The 27,810-nt window shown below is 50.5% G+C and overlaps 1 protein-coding gene across 1 annotated transcript; it reads left to right on the plus strand.

Annotated features, from left to right (window-relative positions):
• Nucleotides 1-591: 591 nt before the first annotated feature.
• Nucleotides 592-27,810, plus strand: LOC140398906 (H-2 class II histocompatibility antigen, A-D beta chain-like). Its single transcript, XM_072487874.1, has 7 exons — nt 592-845; nt 16,778-17,053; nt 18,254-18,526; nt 26,605-26,718; nt 27,230-27,259; nt 27,367-27,474; nt 27,582-27,810. The coding sequence occupies exons 1-7, from the start codon at nt 764-766 to the stop codon at nt 27,608-27,610; spliced, it is 912 nt and encodes a 303-aa protein (XP_072343975.1). The 5' UTR covers nt 592-763; the 3' UTR covers nt 27,611-27,810.

Here is a 27,810-nt window from a genome sequence, read left to right on the forward strand (position 1 = left end):
AAAAAAATAATTGGGTACTCTCAATTTTTTAAAAAATGGACATTATCCCATTTTCACACATTATACTTCATTTGGCTTTTACCCATTCACTTAACCTGTCTATGTCCCGTTGTAACTTCCCTATGTCTTTTTCACAATTTACTTTCCTACCTAGCTTTGTGCCGTCAGCTAATTTAGCAACCATCCTTTCAGTCCCCACATCCAAGCCATTTATATAAATTGCAAAATGTTGAAACCCCATCACTGATCCCTGTGACATGCCACTCACCACACCCAGAAAAAGACCCAGCTGTGCCAATTCTCTTTCCTGTTCACCAGCAATCTTCTATCCGTGACAATATGTTATCCCCTACACAATGAGCTTTTATTTTTTGCAATAACCTCTGATGTGGAATCTCATCAAACGCCTCGAGCCTGGAGAGCAACTTAATTAATCCTGACATATGTCCCAGGATTGGCGCACACACCCATCTCATCAAATGGTTTCCGCCAGTCGGTGTTTACGATGAGACTGTGCCTTTCAGGGAAACTATCCCTTTAATGGATTTTTTTGTGACAAGGCACAAGGAAGATAATTAATTGTCTATCAAAGTGATGTCAGACAACCTGTAGGTGTAATTGGAGTATGTGTTTTAGTGGGAGGATTTCACAATTGCACGTTACAAGTTTTTGTGTCTGAGGAACTTAAACAAATCCTAGTGAACTGCTGAGGTTAATCAGTGTTAACTTTACTTCAGCCTTGCTCAGAAATCCATCTTTCAAGATGCTACTTTTCCACAGATGGGTCTTCACAGCTGTTGCTGCTACTGTAATTTCTATTCTGGATACGGTGGATGGTTCAAGTGGTAAGTGGGTTTATTTACCCTCCCTCACTTTAATGTTTTACTGGGAGAATTGATAATGTACATTGTAGAGAAACTGGGCTGGATTCTCCCATTACCCAGCTGCGTGTTTCTCGCAGTGCGCCGTTTGCTGGTGACAAGATTCTCTCTTCCCACCGCTTCTTTTGCATTGAAGCTACCCAATGCCACTGGGAAAACTGGAGGCGGGGGATTCTCTGCCGACAGGAAGAGTGAATGGCAATGGCTGGAGAGTACTAGTCACGAAACGTGCAGTGATTCAGTCCTTGGAGAGAGTTGTCAGGATATAGCATGCTACACTAGAGACAGTGACAGAGGCAGAACGCAAATAAGATTTTAAAATGGGAAATGAGTTCAATTTGAAGTAGGAAAAGACAGCATGAGGGAAAAGGGCAGGGGACTGAGGATAGAGACAGTTCAGAGATCCAGCATTAGTGAGAGGGGCCGAATGGCTTCTCAGGTTGCAGAAAACTGTGAATCTAAAAGTCAAGAAATAGCGGTTCCATCATTGTTCGCGATAGCAAGATAGATTTTTTTAAGTAGCTAACCTTCACGGGAGGAGTGAACAGACTGAGATTATGACTACACACATTCTAACTCAGAGGCAGCTAATGGATCTAACATCCTGGAGTAAGCACCAGGAGACCTGCTCACAGCTACATAATCTGTGCAAAATACTGCAGAGCTTCAGAAAGTTTGAAAGGGTCAGGGTTAAAGTTGAGTGGGACGGAAAATCACAAAGGTTCAGACAACACACTGGAAAAGAGCAATTTCTGTGAAAATATGGATGGACTTAAAGACAGTCGTGACACAGTGGTTAACATTCCGTCTCTGAGTCAGCATGTTGCAGTTCAGATCCAAAACCAGCAATCTCAAGCACAAAAATACAACGTTGTGCAACATTTAGAGGATCGTTAATGAGGGAGCACTGCACTGTCAGAGAGTCAGTATTGAGGGAGTACTGCGCTGTCAGAGGGTCAGTACTGAGGGAGTGCTGCACTGTCAGAGAGTCAGTATTGAGGGAGTACTGCGCTGTCAGAGGGTCAGTACTGAGGGAGCGCTGCACTGTCAGAGAGTCAATATTGAGGGAGCACTGCACTGTCAGAGAGTCAGTATTGAGGGAGCACTGCACTGTCAGAGGGTCAGTACTGAGGGAGTGCTGCACTGTCAGAGGGTCAGTACTGAGGGAGTACTGCGCTGTCAGAGGGTCAGTACTGAGGGAGCGCTGCACTGTCAGAGAGTCAATATTGAGGGAGCACTGCACTGTCAGAGAGTCAGTATTGAGGGAGCACTGCACTGTCAGAGGGTTAGTACTGAGGGAGTACTGCGCTGTCAGAGGGTCAGTACTGAGGGAGTGCTGCACTGTCAGAGAGTCAATATTGAGGGAGCACTGCACTGTCAGAGGGTTAGTACTGAGGGAGCACTGCACTGTCAGAGGGTTAGTACTGAGGGAGTACTGCGCTGTCAGAGGGTCAGTACTGAGGGAGTGCTGCACTGTCAGAGGGTCAGTACTGAGGGAGTGCTGCGCTGTCAGAGAGTCAATATTGAGGGAGTGCTGCACTGTCAGAGGGTTAGTACTGAGGGAGCACTGCACTGTCAGAGGGTTAGTACTGAGGGAGTACTGCGCTGTCAGAGGGTCAGTACTGAGGGAGTGCCGCACTGTCAGAGGGTCAGTACTGAGGGAGTGCCGCACTGTCAGAGGGTCAGTACTGAGGGAGTGCCGCACTGTCAGAGGGTCAGTACTGAGGGAGTGCTGCACTGTCAGAGGGTCAGTACTGAGGTGGCACTGCTTTGTCGGAGGGTCAGTACTGAGGGAGTGCCGCACTGTCAGAGGGTCAGTACTGAGGGAGTGCCGCACTGTCAGAGGGTCAGTACTGAGGGAGTGCCGCACTGTCAGAGGGTCAGTACTGAGGGAGTGCCGCACTGTCAGAGGGTCAGTACTGAGGGAGTGCTGCACTGTCAGAGGGTCAGTACTGAGGGAGTGCCGCACTGTCAAAAGGTCAGTACTGAGGGAGTGCTGCACTGTCAGAAGGTCAGTTCTGAGGGAGCGCCGCACTGTCAGAGGGTCAGTATTAAGGGGGTGCCGCACTGTCAGAGGGTCAGTATTAAGAGGGTGCCGCACTGTCAGACGGTCAGTATTAAGTGAGTATGGAGTGAGTGCAGCACTGTTGGAGGGTCAGTACTGAAGGAGAGCTGCACTTTCTGAGGGTCAATATTGAGGGAGTGCCGCACTGTCAGAGGGTCAGTACTGAGGGAGTGCTGCACTGTCAGAGGGTCAGTACTGAGGGAGTGCCGCACTGTCAGAGGGTCAGTACTGAGGGACCCCCGCACTGTCAGAGGGTCAGTACTGAGGGAGCGCCACACTGTCAGAGGGTCAGTATTAAGGGGGTGCCGCACTGTCAGAGGGTCAGTATTAAGGGGGTGCCGCACTGTCAGAGGGTTAGTACTGAGGGAGAGCCGCACTGTCAGAGGGTCAGTACTGAGGGAGTGCCGCACTGTCAGAGGGTCAGTACTGAGGGAGTGCCGCACTGTCAGAGGGTCAGTACTGAGGGAGTGCAGCACTGTTGGAGGGTCAGTACTGAAGGAGAGCTGCACTTTCTGAGGGTCAATATTGAGGGAGTGCCGCACTGTCAGAGGGTCAGTACTGAGGGAGTGCTGCACTGTCAGAGGGTCAGTACTGAGGGAGTGCCGCACTGTCAGAGGGTCAGTACTGAGGGACCCCCGCACTGTCAGAGGGTCAGTACTGAGGGAGCGCCACACTGTCAGAGGGTCAGTATTAAGGGGGTGCCGCACTGTCAGAGGGTCAGTATTAAGGGGGTGCCGCACTGTCAGAGGGTTAGTACTGAGGGAGTGCCGCACTGTTAGAGGGTCAGTATTAAGGGGGTGCCGCACTGTCAGAGGTTCAGTATTAAGGGGGTGCCGCACTGTTATGTTAGCCGTTCAGCTGCTGTTGTATAAAGAGTCAGAAGTTCTACTCCTTCTCACAAACACCTTTATTTTCCTTTAACACAACTCTGTACAAAATCTCTATCATCACATCACTTGCCCCAAAGGCCACCTGACGCTTCTTTACATATTAGTGTCAATTACTGGATACTTAACATAAATGAGACAACTAATTGGACTGTCTCGTAACCCATTCCTTAACAGTCTCCCTTTCCTTGGAGAAAAATAATAATTTGGTGAAAACATTACAAGAAACTCAAAAACATACACAATTTCCCCCCTTCTTTCTTTTCAATTTCATTAACAATATCCAGAAGTTTCTGTGAACTAGGTCCTCTTTTCATAAAACAGTCGGACAATTGATAGCTACTGTTGACCCATTTAATGTTTTGCTATTTCCCCTCTGTCCAACATCTGCTTCAAACTTGCGATGTCTATCCTTAACCTTTTCTCATTGACACTTTTTTGTAGCGTGCACATTTTCCCACAGGGATTTATTGTCAATGTGACACTCAATGGGTATGTTACCCAAATCCCCTAATCCCAAAATTTCTGTCAATAACTGAGATATATAAAATGCCATATCGACCGCCTCTACAAGGCTTAACGTCTCAGCAGCCAAAGTGCTTTTGACCACTCTCCTTATTTTCTTTGTTTCCCACAAGAGTCACTGTCTGTGCGGAGTCTGCACATCCTCCCCGTTTGTGCGTGGGTTTCCTCCGGGTGCTCCGGTTTCCTCCCACAGTCCAAAGATGTGCGGGTCAGGTGGATTGGCCATGATAAATTGCCATTAGTGTCCAAAATTGCCCTTAGTGTTGGGTGGGGTTGCTGGGTTATGGGGATAGGGTGGCGGTGTTGACCTTGGGTAGGGTGCTCTTCCTAAGAGCCGGTGCAGACTCGATGGGCCGAATGGCCTCCTTCTGCACTGTAAATTCTAAATTCTAAAAGAGGGAAACATTTACCATTGTTCCCAAAAGGAAAGTGATAAAACCTCCTGCGCTTGAAACCCCATCACATAAATTTGCATAGGACGCATCACTATAAACTATGAGTTTCATTTGCCTAAAACCGGGAACCTCAAAACACACTCCTGCATTTTTAGTTTGACCAACGCTTTATTTGCTCTTATTATGAAATGAAATGAAAATCACTTATTATCACAAGTAGGCTTCAATGAAGTTACTGTGAAAAGCCCCTAGTCACCACATTCTGGCACCTGTTCGGGGAGGCTGTTACAAGAATTGAACCGTGCTGCTGGCCTGCCTTGGTCTGCTTTCAAAGCCAGCGATTTAGCCCCCTGTGCTGTCTTCCACTTTGGGATCATTCATTTTTGTACTCAACTCTAAGACATCAAACTAACAGCCGGTCTAGTCTGTCGACCTAACCAATTCAGTTGCCCAATTAAACATATCAGTTGCTCTTTTTCCATCTTTGAAGCCACTGCGTCTTTTTTTTTTAAAATAATTTTTATTAAAGGTTTTCATAAAATATCAATAACAAAATGAGAAAGAAAAAAGAACCCAACAGGGTTAAGTACAAAACACAATCTAAAAAAGCAACCCCCCAAACACCTCCCCCCCCCGTACCTAAATAATAAATTAACATTAACACCCCGACTTAAGACAACAGGTGTATACACCCCCTCAGACCCTTCCAGTGTAAATAACATAAACAAAAATAAAGTAAACCCCCCCCCCACACCCCCCGAGCTGCTGCTGCCATTGACCAATGTCTAGCGTTCTGCCAGAAAGTCTAAGAACGGTTGCCACCGCCTAAAGAACCCTTGTACCGACCCCCTCAAGGCGAATTTCACCCTCTCCAATTTAATGAACCCTGCCATATCGCTGATCCAGGATTCCACATTTGGGGGCCTCGTATCTTTCCACTGAAGGAGAATCCTCCGCCAGGCTACCAGGGACGCAAAGGCCAGAATTCCAGCCTCTTTCGCCTCCTGCACTCCCGGCTCCTCTGCCACCCCAAATATTGCGAGCCCCCAGCCCGGTTTGACCCTGGATCCTACCACCCTCGACACCGTCCTCGCTACGCCCTTCCAAAATTCCTCCAGTGCTGGGCATGCCCAGAACATATGGGTGTGATTTGCTGGGCTCCCTGAGCACCTAACACACCTGTCCTCACCCCCAAAGAACCGGCTCATCTTTGTCCCGGTTATGTGTGCCCTGTGCAGCACCTTAAACTGTATGAGGCTGAGCCTCGCGCATGAAGAGGAAGAGTTCACCCTCCCTAGGGCATCTGCCCACGTCCCCTCTTCGATCTCCTCTCCCAACTCCTCCTCCCACTTACCTTTCAACTCCACCACCGAGGCCTCCTCCTCCTCCTGCATCACCTGGTAAGTTTCCGAGGTCTTCCCCAATCCCACCCACCCCCACGAGAGCACCCTGACCTGTGCTGTGTGTGGCAGTAGCCGTGGGAATTCCACCACCTGCCGTCTGGCAAACGCCCTTACCTGTAAGTACCTGAAGGTGTTCCCCGGGGGGAGCCCGTACTTCTCCTCCAGCTCACCCAAGCTCGCGAACTTCCCGTCCACAAACAGGTCCCCTAACTTTCGCATGCCTGCCCTGTGCCACCCCGAAAACCCTCCACCTGTTCTTCCTGGGGCGAACCGGTGGTTCCGCCGTAATGGGGTCCACGCCGAGGCCCTAACTTCCCCCCGATGCCGCCTCCTCTGCCCCCAAATTTTGAGGGCCGCCACCACCACCGGGCTCGTGGTATACCTCCTTGGAGGGAGCGGCAGCGGCGCCGTTGCCAGCGCCCCCAGACTCGTACCCACACAGGACGCCGTCTCCAGCCTCTTCCATGCAGCCCCCTCCCCCTCCATCACCCACTTGCGCACCATTGTCGCATTGGCGGCACAGTAGTACCCACAGAGGTTGGGCAGCGCAGCCCCCCCTATCTCTACTCCGCTCCAGGAACACCCTTCTCACCCTCGGAGTCCCTTGCGCACACACAAACCCCATTATACTCCTGTTAACCCGCCTGAAAAAAGCCTTCGGGATAAACACGGGGAGGCACTGGAACAGGAACAAAAACCTTGGGAGCACCGTCATTTTGATTGACTGCACCCTCCCCGCCAAGGACAGCGGCAACGCGTCCCACCTCTTGAACTCCGCCTCCATTTGCTCCACCAGCCTTGTAAAGTTAAGCCTATGCAGGGCCCCCCAGCTCCTGGCCACCTGGACCCCCAAATATCTGAAACTTCTCTCCGCACTTTTTAGTGGGAGTTCGCCAATCCCCCTCTCCTGGTCCCCTAGCTGAACTACGAACAGCTCGCTCTTCCCCATATTGAGCTTGTACCCTGAAAAGTCCCCGAATTCCCTAAGCATCCTCATTACCTCTGACATTCCTCCCACCGGGTCCGCCACATACAGCAGCAGGTCGTCCGCATAAAGCGACACCCTATGCTCCTCCCCACCCCGCACCAACCCCCTCCAGTTCCTCGACTCTCTCAGTGCCATAGCCAGGGGTTCAATCGCCAGTGCGAAGAGCAGGGGGGACAGGGGACACCCCTGTCTCGTCCCTCGGTGCAACCGAAAGTACTCGGATCTCCTCCTATTTGTGGCCATACTCACCATCGGGACCTCGTACAACAGCCGAACCCACCTGATAAAACCCTCCCCAAACCCGAACCTCTTCAGCACCTCCCACAGGTACCCCCACTCTACCCTATCGAAGGCTTTCTCAGCGTCCATCGCCACCACTATCTCTGCCTCGCCTTCCCTCGCCGGCATCATGATAACGTTCAAAAGCCTCCGCACATTCGCGTTCAACTGTCTCCCCTTCACAAACCCCGTCTGGTCTTCATGGATGATCTGCGGCACACAATCCTCAATCCTCGTGGCTAAGACCTTCGCCAGCACCTTGGCATCTACATTTAGCAAGGAAATCGGTCTGTAAGACCCACATTGCAGGGGATCCTTGTCCCGCTTCAGGATCAAGGAGATCAGTGCCCGGGACATCGTCGGGGGTAAAGCCCCCCCCTCCCTTGCCTCATTAAAGGTCCTAACTAACAGCGGGCCCAACAGGTCCATATATTTTTTATAGAACTCGACCAGGAAACCGTCCGGCCCTGGTGCCTTCCCAGCCTGCCTGCTTCCTATCCCTTTGATCAGCTCCTCCAGCCCAATCGGGGCCCCCAGTCCCGTCACCAGTCCCTCTTCCACCTTTGGAAACCTCAATTGGTCCAGGAAACGGCCCATCCCTCCCTCCTCCCGTGGGGGCTCAGATCGGTACAATTCCTCGTAAAAGTCCCTGAAGACCCCATTGATGCCAACCCCACTCCGCACCACGCTCCCTCCCCTGTCCTTAACTCCCCCGATCTCCCTAGCTGCGTCCCACTTCCGAAGCTGATGCGCCAGCATCCGGCTTGCCTTTTCCCCATACTCGTAGACCGCACCCTGGGCCTTCCTCCACTGCACCTCCGCCTTCCTGGTGGTCACCAGGTCGAATTCGGCCTGGAGGCTGCGCCTCTTCCTCAACAATCCTTCCTCAGGTTCTTCCGCATACCTCCTGTCTACCCTCACCATCTCCCCCACCAGCCTCTCCCTCTCCCCCCGCTCCCTCCGCTCCTTGTGGGCCCTGATGGAGATCAGCTCTCCCCTCACCACCGCCTTCAGTGCCTCCCATACCATCCCCACTCGGACTGCCCCGTTGTCGTTGGTCTCCAAGTACCTCTCTATACTTCCTCGGACCCACTCGCTCACCTCCTCGTCCACCAACAGCCCCACCTCAAAGCGCCACAGCTGGTCCCTCTCCTCCCCCATCTCCAAGTCCACCCAATGCGGGGCGTGGTCCGAAATGGCTATTGCTGAATACTCGGTATCCTCTACTCTCGCTATCAGCGCCCTACTCAAAATGAAAAAGTCGATTCGAGAATAAGCCTTATGGACATGTGAGAAGAATGAAAATTTCCTAGCCCCCGGCCTTGCAAATCTCCAAGGGTCCACCCCTCCCATTTGGTCCATAAATCCCCTCAACACCCTAGCCGCCGCCGGCTTCCTACCCGTCCTAGACCTGGAGCGATCCAGTGCAGGATCCAACACCGTGTTAAATTCTCCCCCCATTATCAGGCCCCCCACTTCCAAGTCTGGGATCCGACCCAACATACGCCGCGTAAAACCCGCATTGTCCCAGTTCGGAGCATACACATTGACCAGTACCACCCTCTCTCCCTCCACTTACCATTATGTACCTACCGCCATTATCTGCCACAATGCTCGACGCCTCGAATACCACCTTCTTTCCCACCAAGATCGCCACCCCTCGATTTTTGGCATCTAGCCCCGAGTGAAACACCTGACCTACCCACCCTTTCCTCAGTCTTACCTGGTCTGCCACCTTCAGGTGTGTCTCCTGGAGCATAACCACATCCGCCTTGAGCCCCTTCAGGTGCGCGAACACGCGGGCCCGCTTGACCGGCCCATTCAGTCCCCTTACATTCCAGGTTATCAGCCGGATCGGGGGGCTACCCGCCCCCTCCCCCGCCGACTAGCCATGACCCCTCCTCGGCCAGCCACGCACCCGCACCCCACACCCGGCCCGTTCCCCACAGCGGCATACCCCCGTCTCGACCCACCCCACTCGCTCCAGCTCCTCCTTGATCTTAGCAGCAGCAACTCGATTCCCCCCCCCGGCTAGGACCCATCCTAGCTGGTTTACTCCCCCATTGCACGTCCGCAAGTCAGCTGACTCCTGCTAACCCCGGCCACTCCCGCCTCCCCTTCGACTCCTCCCATTGTGTGGCACACCCTCCTCTCCCGCTCCCCATTCACAGGCTCTCCCCCTCCCCCCTCTGTTCTAAGCGCGGGAAACAATCCTCGCTTCCCCGCCCCGGTCCCGTCCCCCCCAGTCTTCGGCGCGGGAAAACCTACCAGGCCCCGCCACCAACCAAAACAGTGCCCAACCCGCCCCATCCACCCTCCCCAACCCGAAAGAGAAAAACACAGAGAAAACGAAACCCAAAACAGTGTAAAGGCCCCCCCCACCGAACCAAAAATAGGCATAACATATCCACCGCAGTCCCCAATCGCCCATCCCGACCCTCAGTCTGTGTCCAGCTTCTCGGCCTGAACAAAGGCCCACGCCTCCTCCGGAGACTCAAAATAATGGTGCCGGTCCTTGTAGGTGACCCACAGTCGCGCCGGCTGCAACATGCCAAACATCACCCCCTTCCTGTGCAGCACCGCCTTCGCTCGATTGTACCCGGCCCTCCTCTTCGCCACCTCCGCACTCCAGTCGTGATATATCCGAACCTCCGCGTTCTCCCACCTGCTGCTCCTCTCCTTCTTGGCCCACCTGAGCACACACTCCCGATCGACGAACCGATGGAACCGCCCGCGGCGGCTCGTTAGCCTTGGGCCTCCTCGCCAACACTCTATGGGCCCCTTCCAGCTCCAGGGGCCCCTGGAAGGACCCCGCTCCCATCAGCGAGTTTAACATGGTGACCACATAGGCCCCCACGTCCGGCCCCTCCGAGAGGCCCAGAATCCGCAGATTCTTCCGCCTCGACCGATTCTCCATCTCCTCGAACCACTCCTGCCATTTCTTGTGGAGAGCCTCTTGCGCCTCCACCTTCACCGCCAGGACTAAGATCTCGTCCTCATTGACAGAGATCTTTGGTTGAGCCTCTCGGATCGCCACCCCCTGGGCCGTCTGTGTCTCCAGCAGCTTATCAATAGAAGCCTTCATCGGCTCTAGCAGGTCCTTTTTAATCTCTCTGAGGCAGCGCTGGACACCCTCCTATTGCTCCTCCGCCCACTGCCTCCACGCTGCCTGGTCTCCGCCCGCCGCCATTTTGTCCTTCTTCCCTCCCTTCTTCTGGTCCACCACCACCTTTTTTGTCACCCCGCTCCTAGTTAAAGCCATATACTGATGGGGAACTATTATTGACTCCTTCCCACACCGGGAAACGTCGAAAAAGTGCCCTTGTGGGCCCTGAAAAGAACCCAAAAGTCTCGAGAGGGAATCCTTTTGGCAGTGTTCGCTTCATCAATCTGCCCCAAAATGGCCGTGGAAACTCCTGAAAAAGGTCTAAGTGTCCGTTCCAGACGGGAGCTGCCGAATGCGTGACCTACTCCTCCATGGCCGCCACTGGAAGCCTCGTCCCCGCTTCTTCAGTGGCCCTGGTGAGATCTTTTCACAGTTGTTCCCTCTGCTGTTAGAATTCACTTTTGATAAAGGTCCTCAGGACTGTTTGCAGCTTTAAGCTTGCCCTTCCCCCACTTGCATGCTGCAAACTGCTGCAAATGCTGTTTATCCTGTTGCAGCCAAATCTTCCACTGCTTCTGCCGGGCCTGGCAGCCAAAAGACACAACACTCCTGGGGGACACCGTCAGGGGAGTGTTGCAGTCCTCTTGCCACACCGGGAAATGTCAAACAAATGCCGTGGGGGCCCTGCAAAAGAGCCCAAAAGTCCGTTCCAAGCGGGAGCTATCGAATATGCGACCTAGCTCTGCATAGCCGCACCCGGAAGTTCGCCACTGCGTCTTTTTGTGAAACCCGGCCATGTCTAATTGCTATTGGGCTGATGCTCTCCAAATAAAATTGCTGATGTAAAGTTGCCCCTAACTTAATCTGTCTGATTTCAGGTCCAATATATTTAAGTGCATCGGAAGCCTGACTCCCAACCCTGAATTCTTTCCTCAGACCAGAGATTACAATAGCTTTGAAATCACTAGTCCCACCCCACAAAAAATCATCGACATGCATCATAAAGATGCCAGAAAGATTTCCTTTATAGTGCCTTTTGTGAGGGCCACGAAGAACCCAGCACGAGTTTGTAGAGTAGAAAGAAATCACTTTATTTACAATTACATACACATATATACACAACAGCAGCAGTAACTCCCTTGCTGCTTGCTCCTTCCTAGCCGGATCCACACTGGCCAGCTCTATTTATGCAGGGACTCTGCTAATGATTTCTCCACGCCCCTCCTTGGGGAAGCTCATACTCCCTAGGATTTTGGGATTGCCATCAGTCCCCAGCCGGTGGTAAGCAGGCACGTTATAACAGGCTTTCGGAAAAATGGCCTGTTTTAATTCATCAGAAGTATTGTGTGACAGAAACCCTGTCTATATCAGTTAACTGGTCCTCATAGTTCTGTAACGCTTGCGTACCAGGGGCGGGATTCTCCGCAATCGGCGCGATGTCCACCGACCGGCGCCAAAAACGACGCCATTCAGTCTGGCATCGCGCTGCCCCAAAGGTGCGGAAGTCTCCGCATCCTGAGGGGCCGAGCCCTCACCTTGAGGGGCTAGGCCCGCGTCGGACTGATTTCCGCCCCGCCAGCTGGCAGGAAAGGCCTTTGGTGCCCCGCCAGCTGGCGCAAAACTGACTTTGCCGGGCGGCGCATGCGCGTCAGCGGCCGCTCACGGCATCCCCGCGCATGTGCAGTGGAGGGGGTCTCTTCCGCCTCCGCCATGGTGGAGGCCATGGCGAAGGCGGAAGGAAAAGAGTGCCCCCAAGGCACAGGCCAGTCCACGGATCGGTGGGCCCCGATCGCGGGCCAGGCCACCGTGGGGGCACCCCCCGGAGCCGGATCGCACCGCTCCCGCCCCCCCCCCCCCCAGGACCCCGGAGCCTGCCTGCGCCGCCTTGTCCCGCCGGTAAGAGAGGTGGTTTGATTCTCACTGGCGGGACAGGCATTCCAGCAGTGGGACTTTGGCCCATCCGGGCCGGAGAATCGCCAGGGGGGGCCCGCCAACCAGCGCGGCGCGATTCCCGCCCCCGCCGAATATCCGGTACCGGGGAATTCGGCAACCGGCGGGGGCGGGATTTACGCCAGCCCCCGCCGATTCTCCGACCCGGCGGGGGTCAGAGAATCCCGCCCCTGGTTCCTCGTCATGTCTGTCTGCTCTGTCTAAATTTGAAAATTTGTAATCTGTACCCATTATCCTTGATGAATGTACCCTAACAGTTTGATTGCCATGTTGCAAAATAATTGTTTTGCCATCTATGCCTAAAATTCATTAAAATTGTCTCTGTTATAATATACTATGACTCCTTGCTGAAAAACGGTATTTGATGGCCGTACATTATTCCTTAAAGCTCTGTGAATTCTTTCAGAGACTTCTGCTTCCAAAAAAGCTTTTCTACTGCTATGTAATGCATTTAAATGTCCAGCAAAACCAGAGCTAATTGTAGTCCCCTCCCAAGCTGGAGGCTGGTCATCCAAAATGGACGGAATTTTAGGATTTCTACCAAACACTAATTGATGGGGACTATAGCCCCCAACCATCTACAATGAATTATTTGCATGTACCGCCCATGCTAAAGCTGAATTTAACTTGCGGTTTGGTCTATCTGCCAAAATTTTCCAGAGCATGTCATCTATTACGGCATGTTTCTTTCACACACACCATTACTAAATGGGCTTTCCGCAGCCGTATTCATAACTGTGATATTCACGTTTTCACACATACCCCGAAACTCATCATTAGCAAATTCTCCCCCATTGTCCGTAAGGAATTTAGCCGGTGGACCCAATCCTGTCCCTATCCATTTTTCCACGATTTGATCCAGAATTACTCTCTTTTCTTTACTTCGTACAATAGTTGATTGACTAAATTTGGTTGCTAAATCTACAAAATGCAAAATAAATATATTGTTAGCTTTATCCCAGATCTTAAGGTCCATGGCCACAATGTCGGTAAAGCATTACTTAGTGTTGTATTCTTTGGGGGTTATATTTGAATTGATGGTTACTAAGAAATTCACTGTATGTTTTAAAAAGGTTAACTTGAGTTCATAGAATAAACATTGTTTTGCTTTTAAAAAAAATTCTTTTCCATTTCTGCTGTCCCACACCTGTAGAGTGGGCCGTGTGCTCCCCATACTACAATCTATTAAAAGTTGTTGATCAGGTGAACTCCATGATACACTTTGGGGTTCTCTGAACCCTGGCCCATAACACCTGTTCCATATCCCATTTCATGTGTGCTTTGTTCATCGACGCTCTGCTCAGAAGCAAAGGTATCTCACTTGATACAACATCCGTGCCAATGAAATGATTCACTCCGGCAATATTGCAAAGGATCACCACTCTTTTCAAAGACTTCAGAGTATTATCATCCCCAAACCTGAAACTTGTGGAACTTTCAAATTCCTTAACCTTGTTACGATTTTCAGCATTTAAAGAATCCAGGTAACATTTTAACCAGTCAATTCCACACACAGTAGATGTGCAGCCACTGTCCAGTACAGCACAGTTGAAGGATCCTGCAACCAACGCCCTCATTACCGGCGTAAAACTGCTTGTCAATAGGACAATGCCTTCTTTCTGGTCACTATCTTTTTCCTCTTCTGACTCTTCCGTGTCATGTGTCGCTTCAAACACTCTATTATAACGTGTTGGACAGTTGAAAGCATAATGGTATTGACACTCACAACGAAAACATCGATTTATCATGCCCCGTGCATTTCTGGGGTTCACCTTCCTATTTCCATTCTCCATGTCCCTCCTATTATAGGTTCTAAATGGGTTTCTGTCCTCATAATTTCCAGGTTCCGATCTCCTTCCATACTCTTGCAACCTGTTCGTAGCCGTACTATTTTGCCATCCTGTCAGTAGTGTATCTTCCATAGTCTGCTTTATTGCTGACTGTCCTAGTTGGGTCATCAGAGCCATAGGAATTGAATGTTTCCCCAGAAACTTATTTAAGGCCTCTGTCATCTGATTGAATAAGGTATCCTTATCCGCAAACTGAACTCCTGTCAAAACCAGGAGCCTATCCATGTTGCTCACTCTAGCACAGTCAAGTAATTTAAATGCCAACACAGATTGTGGAAATTTCAGGTTGTGTTTCTGCAGCCTTTTATGTAGTCTGCTAAATTCCATTATATAGTCTTCAATGGGGACATCCTCTGTTTTCTGGAATCTATCAAAATCTGACCAGGCTTCATACGCACTTAGTAAGTTATCCTTTTGATAAATTGTATCCATATAACGTAATAGAGTCTCCGAACCTTCTTATCATAGATTATCATAGAATCTACAGTGCAGAAGGAGGCCATTCCGCCCATCGAATCTGCACCGACTCTTGGAAAGAGCACCCTACCCAAGGTCAACACCTACACCCTATCCCCATAACCCAGTAACCCCACCCAACACTAAGGGCAATTTTGGACACTAAGGGCAATTTATCATGGCCAATCCACCTAACCTGCACATCTTTGGACTGTGGGAGGAAACCGGAGCACCCGGAGGAAACCCACGCAGACACGGGGAGAACGTGCAGACTCCACACAGACAGTGACCCAAGCCGGAATCGAACCTGGGACCCTGGAGCTGTGAAGCAATTGTGCTATCCACAATGCTACCGTGCTGCCATCGGTAGACTTCTGAGTCTACCTCTTCCAATTCCAGTTCAGAAAACACTTTGCTTAGGATTTTACTCTCATATGGTAGAGAAAGAGCCAATGCCACACTTGTTTCCTCTCTCCCAAGGCAGTTACCTTAGTCCACATAACTATGGCACTTCTCAATTGGTCGGACCATCCCCTTTCAGAAAATAAGGGGAGTAGTCATATTTGGCCATCTTTATCCTAGGTTCAGCCACATATATACCTTTTTTTTCTCACTCATTCCTTGGTTGGGTCTGGAAAGGTTGTATCTTTCAACACCACATTTGCACAGCAACCATCTTCTGCCACCACTGTTAGCCGTTTAGCTGCTGTTGTATAAAGAGTCAAAAGTTCTACTCCTTCTCACAAATACCTTTATTTTCCTTTAACACAACTCTGTACAAAAAATCTATCATCACATCACATGCCCCAAAGGCCACGTGAAGTGTCTTTACATATCAATGTCAATAACTGGATACTTAACATAATTTTCTTGAAATGTCAGAGGGTCAGTACTGAGGGAGTGCTACTCTGTTGGATGGTCAGTACTGAGGGAGTGCCGCACTGTCAGAGGGTCAGTGCTGAGGGAGTGCCGCACTGTCAGAGGGTCAGTACTGAGGGAGCGCCGCACTGTCAGAGGGTCAGTACTGAGGGAGTGCCGCACTGTCAGAGGGTCAGTGCTGAGGGAGTGCCGCACTGTCAGAGGGTCAGTACTGAGGGAGCGCCGCACTGTCAGAGGGTCAGTGCTGAGGGAGTGCCGCACTGTCAGAGGGTCAGTGCTGAGGGAGTGCCGCACTGTCAGAGGGTCAGTACTGAGGGAGCGCTGCACTGTTAGAGGGTCAGTGCTGAGGGAGTGCCGCACTGTAAGAGGGTCAGTACTGAGGGAGTGCCGCACTGTCAGAGGGTCAGTACTGAGGGAGTGCCGCACTGTTAGAGGGTCAGTGCTGAGGGAGTGCCGCACTGTCAGAGGGTCAGTGCTGAGGGAGTGCCGCACTGTCAGAGGGTCAGTACTGAGGGAGTGCTGCACTGTCAGAGGGTCAGTACTGAGGGAGTGCCGCACTGTCAGAGGGTCAGTACTGAGGGAGCGCCGCACTGTCCGAGGGTCAGTACTGAGGGAGTGCTACTCTGTTGGATGGTCAGTACTGAGGGAGCGCTGCACTGTTAGAGGATCAGTGCTGAGGGAGTGCCGCACTGTCAGAGGGTCAGTACTGAGAGAGTGCCGCACTGTCAGAGGGTCAGTACTGAGGGAGTGCTGCACTGTCAGAGGGTCAGTGCTGAGGGAGCGCCGCACTGTCAGAGGGTCAGTACTGAGGGAGTGCCGCACTGTCAGAGGGTCAGTACTGAGGGAGTGCCGCACTGTCAGAGGGTCAGTGCTGAGGGAGTGCCGCACTGTCAGAGGGTCAGTACTGAGGGAGTGCCGCACTGTGTTAAGGATCTAGCTCGCAGATACCAAGTCTGGGTTATGGATTAGAATTTTGGTAAAAATCCAGTATGAGAGGTATAAACTCACAAGGGGTTTCACATTGTAAAATGTCCATTCCAGTGAGGACCACCCAGCCACAGCCATCACAATACATTGTCCATTCTTGTTATTTTCTGCTTTGTATTTTTTCAGATATACATCTGCTTCATGTGCAGTGTGATTGCTTCTACCATAAGAATAATACGCTGTCCACCATTCAATTGCGTTACGGCTATGATGGTGCAACAGTTATGTATTATGACATGGCCACTCTGAAGTATGTTGCAGTACAGTCGTTCACACAAGCTGACGTGAACAGGCGGAATTCCAATCCGGATTATATCGTGACTGTCCCTCGTCGCATCGAGAGCGTCTGCGATGAGATTAAGCTAACGGCTGAATCGAGCAAACTCACCCTGGATGGAAAAGGTACAGTGATAGAACAAAGCAGCAACTGTAAATGGTAGAGCCCAGCCAAATGCCCCAGAGAGGATTACACAGAAACAGGGTGGCGTTGGTGCCAGAGTCTGGCACAGCACAGGTAATGGGCAGCAGATATGGATGAAGGTTTTGTGGCAGAGATGTAGTAAAGCAGAGAGTTTGGGATGAAGGTGCATAACGGTCACAAACTCTGGCCTGAATTTCCGCTTCCGGATCAGTCGGGATATTTCTTGTCTCAGTAAACCCGACCCTGGAAAAAGAGGTCCAGCAATTGGGATTCCCTTTCTGTTCCGGGGGGGGATGAGTGACTGGATTTACAATCAGTCCCGCTGCTCTCAGAATGAGTGTGGAGGCTGCTGGTTGCAGAGACACTGCTGGCCGGAAGTACTGCCTATGTGCATCAGCACCCATGTGAGAGATGAAAAAATAAGCAATTTTTAAAAATCCCTTCAGCCCTCAGCCAACCTCTTTGACCCTATACTGTCCATCCACCCCAAAAGCGCCCCATACTCACCATGCTAACCTTTGCCCTTAGACTCCTGGCAAGCAATTTGTGCAGGTCTTTTAAATGCCTCGACAGCTGGACAGATCCTTTTACAGTCGTTTTTGACAGATTCTCTTGACATTTCTGGCAGATCCCTTTCACAGATCTCTCTGACAATTGATGTTGACACGTCTGTTGACAGTTCCAATGAGCTTGACAGTAATCAATTTCTGCATTTTTTAACGCACATTCATGCCTACTCTTAACAATTCCAAAGGGGTACCTGACCTCCCAAAGATGTCCCTGGACCATATTCGAAATGCTGCCTTATCTCTCCAAAGTGGTACCCTGGCTATCCAAACAAATCAGTCAAGTCCAAACTAGCTCTTACCTGGTCTAATCCACATGTCCCAGGCTTAACACACCTGACCGACCAAATTCCCAGTTTTCAGGAGGCATGAGAAAGCTAATGATTGAAATGGCCAGCTGCCACCAAAATTCTTGGCCTCCGGAGGACAGGATACCCAGCAGTCGAGGCTTGAAGATATCAGCAGGGATGTGCGGCTGGAGGAGGTTCACGTGCTCAGGTGAGAAGGGGGCCTTTATAAACCGTTTCACTGTCACATCATGAAGAGCCAGACCCTCTGGGAGATTCTTGACCATGCCAACTCTAACCTGTAACCCACTGCTGTCTGCTTTCACAGCTCCTATACCCAGCAGAGTCTTTCTTCAGGAGAAAACTGGCCAGGTGAATTTGGTATGTTTGGTGAAGGACTTCTTCCCGAGGGACATTAAAATGAGCTGGCTGAGAGACGGAGCGGTCATTGGCAACGGACCTGAGACAACGAACATTGTACCACAAAGGGATGGGACCTTTCAAGCGAGAAGTCTCCTCTTAATGAATGGAGATGTGGATGGTTCCTACTCCTGTCAAGTGGAACATGAGGCCCTCACAAAGAAAGTTGTGCTAAAATTTGGTAAGGTTAGTTACTGAGCAAGTTCAGACAGGAATAGATCAATAAATGCATCCAACAGCTTTGATTCGAATCACTAGCTTTCGGAGCACTGCTCCTTCCTCAGGTGAATCACCTCCGAACGCTAGTGATTCGAAACAAACCCGTTGGACTTTAACCTGGTGTTGTAAGATTTCTTACTGTGCTCATCCCAGTCCAACGCTGGCATCTCCACATCACAGAGACAAATAGATCAATAAATGCATCCTGTTCCTCATGAAGATTAATCCTGACCATTCACTATCTCCACATACATAATCTTGTGATCCCAGCCATTCAGTCGTCTGTGATTTCCATCGCTGTAATCTCGTTCACAATTTGATGATCCTTTGAATATAATTATTCCCCTGACTTTCTAAACTTTCAGTAAGGGCTCATTGTGTTTTTCACAGTGTAAATTTACAGAAGGAGTCACAGTGGAGATTTACCAGATTGAGGCCAGGATTCCGGGTTAAATTGTGAGGTGGAGAATAAAAATAAACTAGGCCTATATCCTCTGGAATTTAGACAGTTAAGGGGATTATATGATTGAATTTTCCAACGTACTCAGGAGAACATAGTACTGTTAGAGAGAAACTGTTCCCCGCTGGTTGTCGGCAGGTGGGGGGGGGGGGGGGGGGTGGACTAGAGGGTAGATTCTAAAAATGAGAGGCCGAGATTTCAGGGGTAAAATTAGGAACATTTTGACACACAAAAAGTGGTGGAAATGTGAAACTCTTCTCTGCAAATGGTAGATCAGACTGTGGGGCTGTTTAGCACAGGGCTAAATCGTTGGCTTTGAGAGCAGACCAAGGAAGGCCAGCAGCACGGTTCAATTCCCATACCAGCCTCCCCGAACAGGTGCTGGAATATGGCGACTAGGGGCTTTTCACAGTAACTTCATTTGAAGCCTACTTGTGACAATAAGCATTTTTCATTTCATTTCATTTTAAATCTGAGATTGAGGGATTTTTGTTATCCAAAGGGTATTAAGGAATATGGTGGGAAGGTGGCTGCGTGGAGTTAGGTCACATCTGCCATGATCTCATTGAATGGGGAAACAGGCTTGAGGGGCTGAATGGCCTCCTCCTGTTCCTGTGTAATCAGTACGATCTACACTGTTGGAAGTGGTATAACTAGACTTCCAGAAGGCGTTTGACAAGGTGCCGCATAAAAGTCTGACCCAGAAGGTGAGATCGCAGGGAATTGGGGATGGAGTGCTAGATTGGATTGAGGATTGAGGATTGGCTGACTGACAGAAAGCAGAGGGTCGGGATAAATGGGCCCTTCTCTGGCTGGTGAACTGTAACTAGCGGGGTGCCGCAGGGGGCAGTCCTCCGACCTCAACTGTTCACAATCTATACAAATGATCTGCAAGCTGGGACGAGTGTAACAAAGAAAAAATTGTGGATGATACCACAATAGGTGGGAAAGCAGGCAGTGAAGAGGAGATAAAGATTTAACAGATGGCTGTAGATAGGTTAGGCGATTGGTACAAAATTTGGCAGATGGAGTTTTTTTTGGGGAAAATATTTTTATTGAGGCATTTATAAATTTTTCACAAGAATTTTCAAGTGGAAACACAACAAAGTAAATAACACCTACCCAACCAACAACCCCACCCAGCCAACGTGTCTTACATACACAGTTCCCCAGTCCCCCTCCCCGCTTTGTATCTGCTAACAGCTTAATTTTCCCCAAAGAAGTCGATAAGCGGCTGCCACCTCCGGGCGAACGCTAGCATCGATCCTCTCAGACACACTTGATCTTCTCAAGCCTGAGAAACTCGGATTTTGGGGGTTCCAAGTCCCTCCACGCCAATAAGATCCATCTCCGGGCTATCAGGGAGGCAAAGGCCAGAACATTAGCTTCTCTCGCCCCCTGGACTCCCGGGTCTTCCGACACACCACAAACCACCACCTCTAGACTCGGCACCACCCGTACCTTCAATACCGTGGGCATGACATCGGCAAATCCTTGCCATAATCCCCTAAGCATCGGACATGCTCAAAACATATGGACATGATTTGCGGGCCCTCCTGCACACTGCCCACACCTATCCTCCACCCCTTCAAAGAACCTGTACATACGTGCCACCGTCATATGCGCCCTGTGGATCACTCTGAATTGTATTACGCTGAGCCTGGCACACAACGAGGATACGTTAACCCTACTCAAGGCATCCTCCCACAATCCCGCCTCGATGGGCCGAATGGCCTCCTTCGGCACTGTAAATTCTATGAAAATCTAATTCCTTGCCCAACTATGCCTCCCTTTTTCGCTTTATCTCCCTGTGGTGAACGTATTGCATTAACCATTCACCATGTATATAACTGCATCACGCTGGTGCCCATGTGGGCTCCACCTATGGACCATTGTAAGGTATTACCTGGAATGTATCATGTTGGTGCCTTTGTGGGCTCCGCACCTTGCTCCACCCCTTGAGGGGAGGTATAAAGAGCAGTAGCCCTGTAGGCGGCTCTCACTAGCAGAGCAGTCACAGGCAGGCACTGTTCTAGTCTATTAGAGCCACAGTTTACTTCTACTCTTGATTTTGCGTGAATTGATGGTCGCATCACTCCCCTATCGGGGTTCCCTCCAATTCCATGAGCTCTTTATAAATTTCCAAGACCTTCCACTCCCCCACTACCGTTTTCAACACTACCTCGTCCTGTGTCCCCTGAGACAGTAGGTGCAGAAGGGCCGAAACCTGCCTCTGTGCAAAATCCCTCCCCTGCAAGTAGCAGAACCCATTCCCACCGGGCTGCTCAAACTGCTCCTCCAAATCCTCCAAGCACAGAAAGCTGCCGTCAATAAACAGGTCCCCTAACCGCTCGATCCCAGCTCACTGCCACCTCCGAAACCCCCCATCCAGGCCCCGCCAGCCTCGGTGCAAACCGGTGATTGCCACAAATTGGAGCCCACACCGATGCTCCCTCCACTCCCATGTGCTTCTGCAACTGCCCCACACCCTCAAAGCCGCCACTACCAGCGAGAACAGCAGAGGTGCCATTACCAGTGCCCTTAAACTTGTGCCCCTACATATGATGCCACCTCCACCCGCTCCCAAACCAACCCGCCCCCTCAATACCTACTTGCTGATCATTGCTATGTTCGCCGCCCAATAGTATTTCCTAAAATTCGGTAGGGCCAGCCCAACCCCCACCCCTCTCAACTCCGCTCCGGCAGCACCTTCTTTACACGCGGGTTTTATCCGCCCATACGAACACAGAGATCACCGTGTTCACCCTCCTTAAAAAAGCCTTTGGGATAAAAATAGGCAGGCACTGAAATACAAACAAAAACCTCGGGAGAACTGTCACCTTTACCGTCTGCACCCTCCCCACCAGTGACAACGGGAGTGTATCTCACTTTCTAAAGTCCCCCTTCATCTGCTCCACAAACCAAGCTAAATTCCGCTTGTGTAGCTGTTCCCACTCCCGCACCATCTGGATTCCCAAATACCGAAAATTCCCTCCCACCACCTTGAACAGCATCTCGCCCAATCTCCTTGCCTGAATCGCAAAAACCTCGCTTTTGCCCATATTTAATTTGTACCCTGAAAACTCGCCGAATTCTCTTCAATCCCCACCAGCGGGTCAGAAATATACAAATGTAGGTCGTCCGCATATAACCTGTGAGACCCTGTGCTCCACCACCACCCACCCCCCACCTCCCGTACTATCCCCTGCCAGTTCCTTTGACATTCTTAGTGCCATCGCCAGTGGCTATATAGCCAAGGCAAACAACAGTGGGGAGAGGGGACATCCCTGCCTCGTCTCCCGGTGCAGCCTAAAATAATCCAAGCTCACTCGGTTCGTCCGCATGCTCACCACTGGTGCCTGGTACAGCAACCGGACCCAGTCCACAAAACTCTGCCCAAACCCAAACCGTCCCAGGAGCTCCCACAGATTCTCCCACTCCACCCGGTCAAAGGCCTTCTTCACATCCATGGTGAACACCACCTCCACCTCCCTTCCCTCGGAGGGCATCATAATCATGTTTAGCAGCCTTCTGATGTTACCCGCTAACTGCCTCCCTTTCACAAACCCCGTCTGGTCCTCCCTTATCACCCCTGGCACACAATCCTCTAATCTCGAGGCCAAGATCTGGTGTGCTAGCATCCTACTATCCTTCTCCCCGTATTCATGCACCGCCCCTCTCGCCTTTGTCAACTTCCCCAGCGCCTTCTCTGTAGATAGCAACCCAAACTCCATCTGCAGCTTCTGCCGCTCCTTCAACAACCCCTCCTCCAGGGCCTCCGAATACCTCCTATCTACCTGGAGGATCTCCCTCACTAATCTATCCATCTCCGCCCGCTCCACCTTCTCCCTGTGTGCCCGTATTGAGATAAACTCCCCCCTCACCACTGCCTTCAATGCCTCCCATACCATAGCTGCCAAAACATCCCCTGTATTGTTTTTTTCCACTAATCTCCGAGTGGCCTCCCTCACCCGCACACACACCTCCTCCTCCGCTAATAGTCCTACATCTAACCTCCAGTGCGGGTGCTGGCCCCCCTCCTTGCTCACCCGTAAATCCACCCAGTGTGGGGCATGATCCGACACGACTATCGCCGAGTACTCAGCATTCACCACCCATGCCAGCAACGTCCTATCCATGACGAAAACGTCAATCCGGGAGGACACTTTGCGTACATGGGGAAAGAAAAGAGTACTCCTTCATTCTCGGCCGCCCAAACCTCCACGGACCTACCCCTCCCATCTGTTCCATAAACTCCTTTAGTTCCTTTGCAGCCGCTAACACCCTCCCAGTTTTCAAACTCGACCGATCCAGCCTTGGATCCATGACCGTATTAAAGTCCCCCCCCATAATCAGCTGATCCGAGTTCAGATCTGGAATCTTCCCCAATACCCACCTCATAAACTCTACATCGTCTCAGTTTGGTGCATAAATATTCACCAGCACTACCGGCATCCCATCCAACTTCCCGCTCACCATAACATATCTGCCCCCTGAGTCCACCACTATATGTCCCACTTCAAATGCCACTCGCTTATTAATCAGAATCGCCACTCCCCTTGCTTTGGAATCTAGCCCCAAATGGAATACATGCTCTACCCACCCCTTCCTCAGCCTAGTCTGATCCACCACCCTCAGGTGCGTCTCCTGTATCATTGCCACCTCCGCCTTTAAGCTTTTCAGATGCGCGAACACATGGGCCCCCTTGACTGGCCCATTCGGCCCTCTCACATTCTATGTGATCAGCCTGGTCGGGGGCCTCCCTCTCCTCCCCCGCCGATCTCAACTATAGCCCTTCCCAGGCCAGCCCATGTCCCGCACCTCCTCAGACCCGCCCTCGGGCAACCACCATCATTGACCCTCACTTTGTCACCTTTCGTCAGTCCCTCCCCTGCTAGCAGACTTCTAACCCCTCCCTCTCTCTCTCCCCCCCCATCCCATAACAAAATAAGAGTCCCAACCCCCATCAACACACTTACCACCTGCTCACCCCCCACTGTGTTTTGTGATGTAGCCCACCCAGCTATCCTGGTAGCCCCTGCCCATGGCGCCAAGCATCCTACCCCCGACTGACCCCCCCCCACCCCCCCACCCCCCGCTCGACCATCCTCCCAGTGCAAACTTTACAATCCACACCATACTGAAAGAAAAGAGCAAACCGCCATCACCCATCAAGAACGAAACAAACCCAAAACAGAGCAAGCGCCCCAAACATAGTGCAAACATGGTTCATACAAACCAGAAGAAAACCAAAATATGAACACCCTCTCCAGAGTTCAATGTCCTCATTCTCCTGCCATTCCATTGTCTCTAATAAATTCCATCGCCTTCTCTCGCAACCCAAAGTAGAATTCCCGGCCTTCTTACGTTACCCACGGAGGCTCTGGGTATAACATTGCCGAACTTCACCCCCTTCTTAAAGACGGCCGACTTCACCTTGTTGAAGCTCGCCCTCTTTTTGGCCATCTCCGCACCCAGGTCCTGGTAGACGCACAGCTCACAGACTTCCCATGTGCAGCACCTCGTCTGCCTGCCCCACCTCAAAATCCGTTCCTTAGCCAGGAACCGGTGCAATCGCACCATCGCCCTCAGTGGCTCGTTTCTGTGGCTTCCTCATAAGCGCCATATGCGCCCTGTCCACCTCCAAGGGCCGAGCAAATGCTCCTTCACCCAACAGCTTCTCGAGCATCCACGCCACATATGCACTGGCGTCCACTCCCTCAATGCCCTCCGGCAGGCCCAGGTTCCTTAAGTTCTGCCTGCGCGACCTATTCTCCAGGTCCTCTACTTTCTCCTGCAGCCTCTTCTGTTGATCTCTCATCAGCCCCATCTCCGCAGTCATCGAGGCAAGCTGCTCCTTGTGCTCCCCCACCGCCTCCTCCATCTTACGGACCGCCTGGCCCTGGGCCTCCAACCTCATTTCCATGTGGTTGATCCGCGCCTTTTTAGGATCCACCACCCTGGCCAGGTCCTCCAAGTTCTTCTTCCTCTGCAGGGCAAACTTCTCGGGGAGGAAGGTCACTAACTGCTCAATCAGCCACTGGGCCGGTAGGCTCGGACCCTAACCCTCCGCCATCTTCCCCTGTGTCGCAGGCTCCACACCAGCTTTCAACAGTTGTTCCCTCCTTTTTCGACCACTTCTGGTCCACAAATCCATAAACTGGTGGGATACTCTCTTCTTCCACCTCTCCTGTACCTTATACCAACACTCAGCTCCGCCACTAGCCGGGGGAAAGGTCCAAAATGTCCACCATGAGCGGGAGCCACCAAATGTGCGACCGCTCACTCCATAGTCGCCACCGGAAGTCCGGTAGATGGAGTTTAATGGGGATAAGTGTGAGGTTATCCATTTTGGCTAAAAAAATAGAAAGGCAAATTATTATCTAAATGAAAGGCAGATTTAAAATGCATCTGGGCAGAGGGATCTGGATTTCTTTGTTCGTGAATCGCAGAAAGTCGGTCTGCAGGAGCAGCATGTGATAAAACAGGCAAGTGGAATTTTAGCTTTCCTTGCAAAAGGACTGGAGTGTAAAAGTAGAGAAGTGTTGTTGCAATTGTATAGGGTGTCGGTGTGACCACATCTGGAGTATTGTGCCCAGTTTTGGTCTCTTTATTTGAGGAAGGATGTGGTGGCATTGGAGGCAGTTCAGAGGAGGATCACCAGATTGATTCCGGGGATGAAAGGGTTGACGTATGAGGGGAGATTAAACAGCTTGGGCTTATACTCGCTGGAGTTTAGAAGGATGAGAGGGGATCTGATCAAGGTATATAAATACTAAGAGTGATTGATAAAGTAAATGTAGACCAAATTTTTCCCCTTGTGGGGCAAACTAGAACGGGAGGTCACAGATATAGGTTGAGAGGCTGATTTAAAACTGAGATGAGGAGGAACTACTCGCAGAGGGTGGTGAATTTGTGGAACTCGCTGCCCCACAGTGCGGTAGAGTCTGAGTCATTAAATGCTTTCACGAAGGAGATAGATATATTTCTGATTTTAAAAAATTGGTGAAAGGGATATGGGGAACAGGTAGCGAGGCGGATTTGAGACCAGGGAGAAATCAGCCATGATCTGATTGAATGGCTGAGCAGGTTAGAAGGGCTGAATGGCCCACTTCTGCTCCTAATATCTATGTTCCTATATGTAAGTTCAAGATCTGTTTTTTATATAAATTTCGAGTACCCAATTCATTTTTTTTCCAATTAAGGGGCAATTTAGTGTGGCCAATCCACCTACCCTGCACATCTTTGGGTTGTGGGGGTGAAACCCACGCAAACACGGGGAGAATGTGCAAACTCCATTCGGACAGAGCCGGGATTCGAACTTGGGATCTCGACGCCGTGAGGCAGCAGTGCTAACCACTGTGGAGGCATCTCTTGATCAGTAATGGAGAGTGGCCTCTGTTTCCTTCATTCAATCTACTACCAACTCATCCATCTGCCACCATTGTCACAGGCCACTTACAACAAGGAGTGACATTCTCAGGGAGGTTTTTTTGTGTGGGGTGGATTGTGTGAGGATTGTCCGGGTGTTCAGATTACAAACACGAGATAAACTGTTCCCCAACTGTCCTTTTCCTCAGAACACGACAGCATCACAAAAAATGAAGCTTTGATCATCATCGGAGCAGTGCTGGGACTACTAGGAATCAGCTTTGCTGTGGTGACTGGAATTCTGTATTACTGCAACTTAAATCGTAAGCAACAACACAGATTATAAACTCTCATTAATCGCACAGGTTACATTGGGAGACAGAACTGTCAATATTCTTCTCACAGACTTTATTTGGAATTAATCTGCACATTTTATGTGTTTAACCCATGGGTTTCAATATGTAAAGAGAACTGTGAATATGAGAGATCTTTACAGCATTAGGAATGTGTTAAACTAAAGGAAATGGTCAGATTTCGATGTGTCCCAGGTTATATCAGAGTCTCTCGAGTTCTCTGTGTTAACCAGAGCAACGGAGAAAGTAACAGGAACTGGTAAAGAGAGAAATTCTGAAATGAGTGTTTGAAATATAACGGTGGGAAAACATAACCAGCCTTTATGATCCTTGTTCACTGACCGTGTGTTTGTGTGAGAGAGGGAGAAGCAGAGAGATAGAAACCCCAGTGAAATAAAATAGAAAGTAGGACAGTCTGTTTAGAGATACATCACTCCCATAGGTTGATGTCAAACTGTTAACCTTCCTGTTTCTCATGCAGGTTCTGACCAGCTCAACTTGAACACAACAGGTAAGAGAAGCTGCTTTTTACTCTGAATCATTTTGGGTGCATGAGAATATTTTGGGGGTCGGGGATATATTTATCACAGCAGTACAACTGACTGGTTTTGTTCCCAGCTAAGTTCACTAAGCGGCCAGGACCATGTGGAAGGAATCCATGCAGTTCCAGTGTGCGATCCAGTAGCTCAGAAAACTCCAATTCCTCCAACATCAGCTGCTCTTCAGGTAACAGTGTCCTGTTTATCTGTCAACTTCTTTTCACTCATGTTTGCAACCCCGAACTTTCAGAAACTTTGAATAAATTAACCTGACATCATGTCTTTCTTTTACAGCTGATGATTTGACTAAAACCCACGCCTAAGGTAAACAGCTCTGTGGAATATATTCAATATTACCACAGTAACTGGGGGATGTGACTCTGTTGTCCATGAGGGGTGCACCTGTCTCCAGAACGGACAGCTCGTTTCTGCCCAACAAACCATTCGTTAAATAAAATCTCAGAATGATTTTGTGGAAAACCCTTCCTGTACAAAATAAAGATTTACTATATTGATGCAACAA

The sequence above is a fragment of the Scyliorhinus torazame genome, chromosome 22, assembly GCF_047496885.1.
Source record: "Scyliorhinus torazame isolate Kashiwa2021f chromosome 22, sScyTor2.1, whole genome shotgun sequence".
In the NCBI taxonomy this organism is placed as follows: domain Eukaryota; kingdom Metazoa; phylum Chordata; class Chondrichthyes; order Carcharhiniformes; family Scyliorhinidae; genus Scyliorhinus; species Scyliorhinus torazame.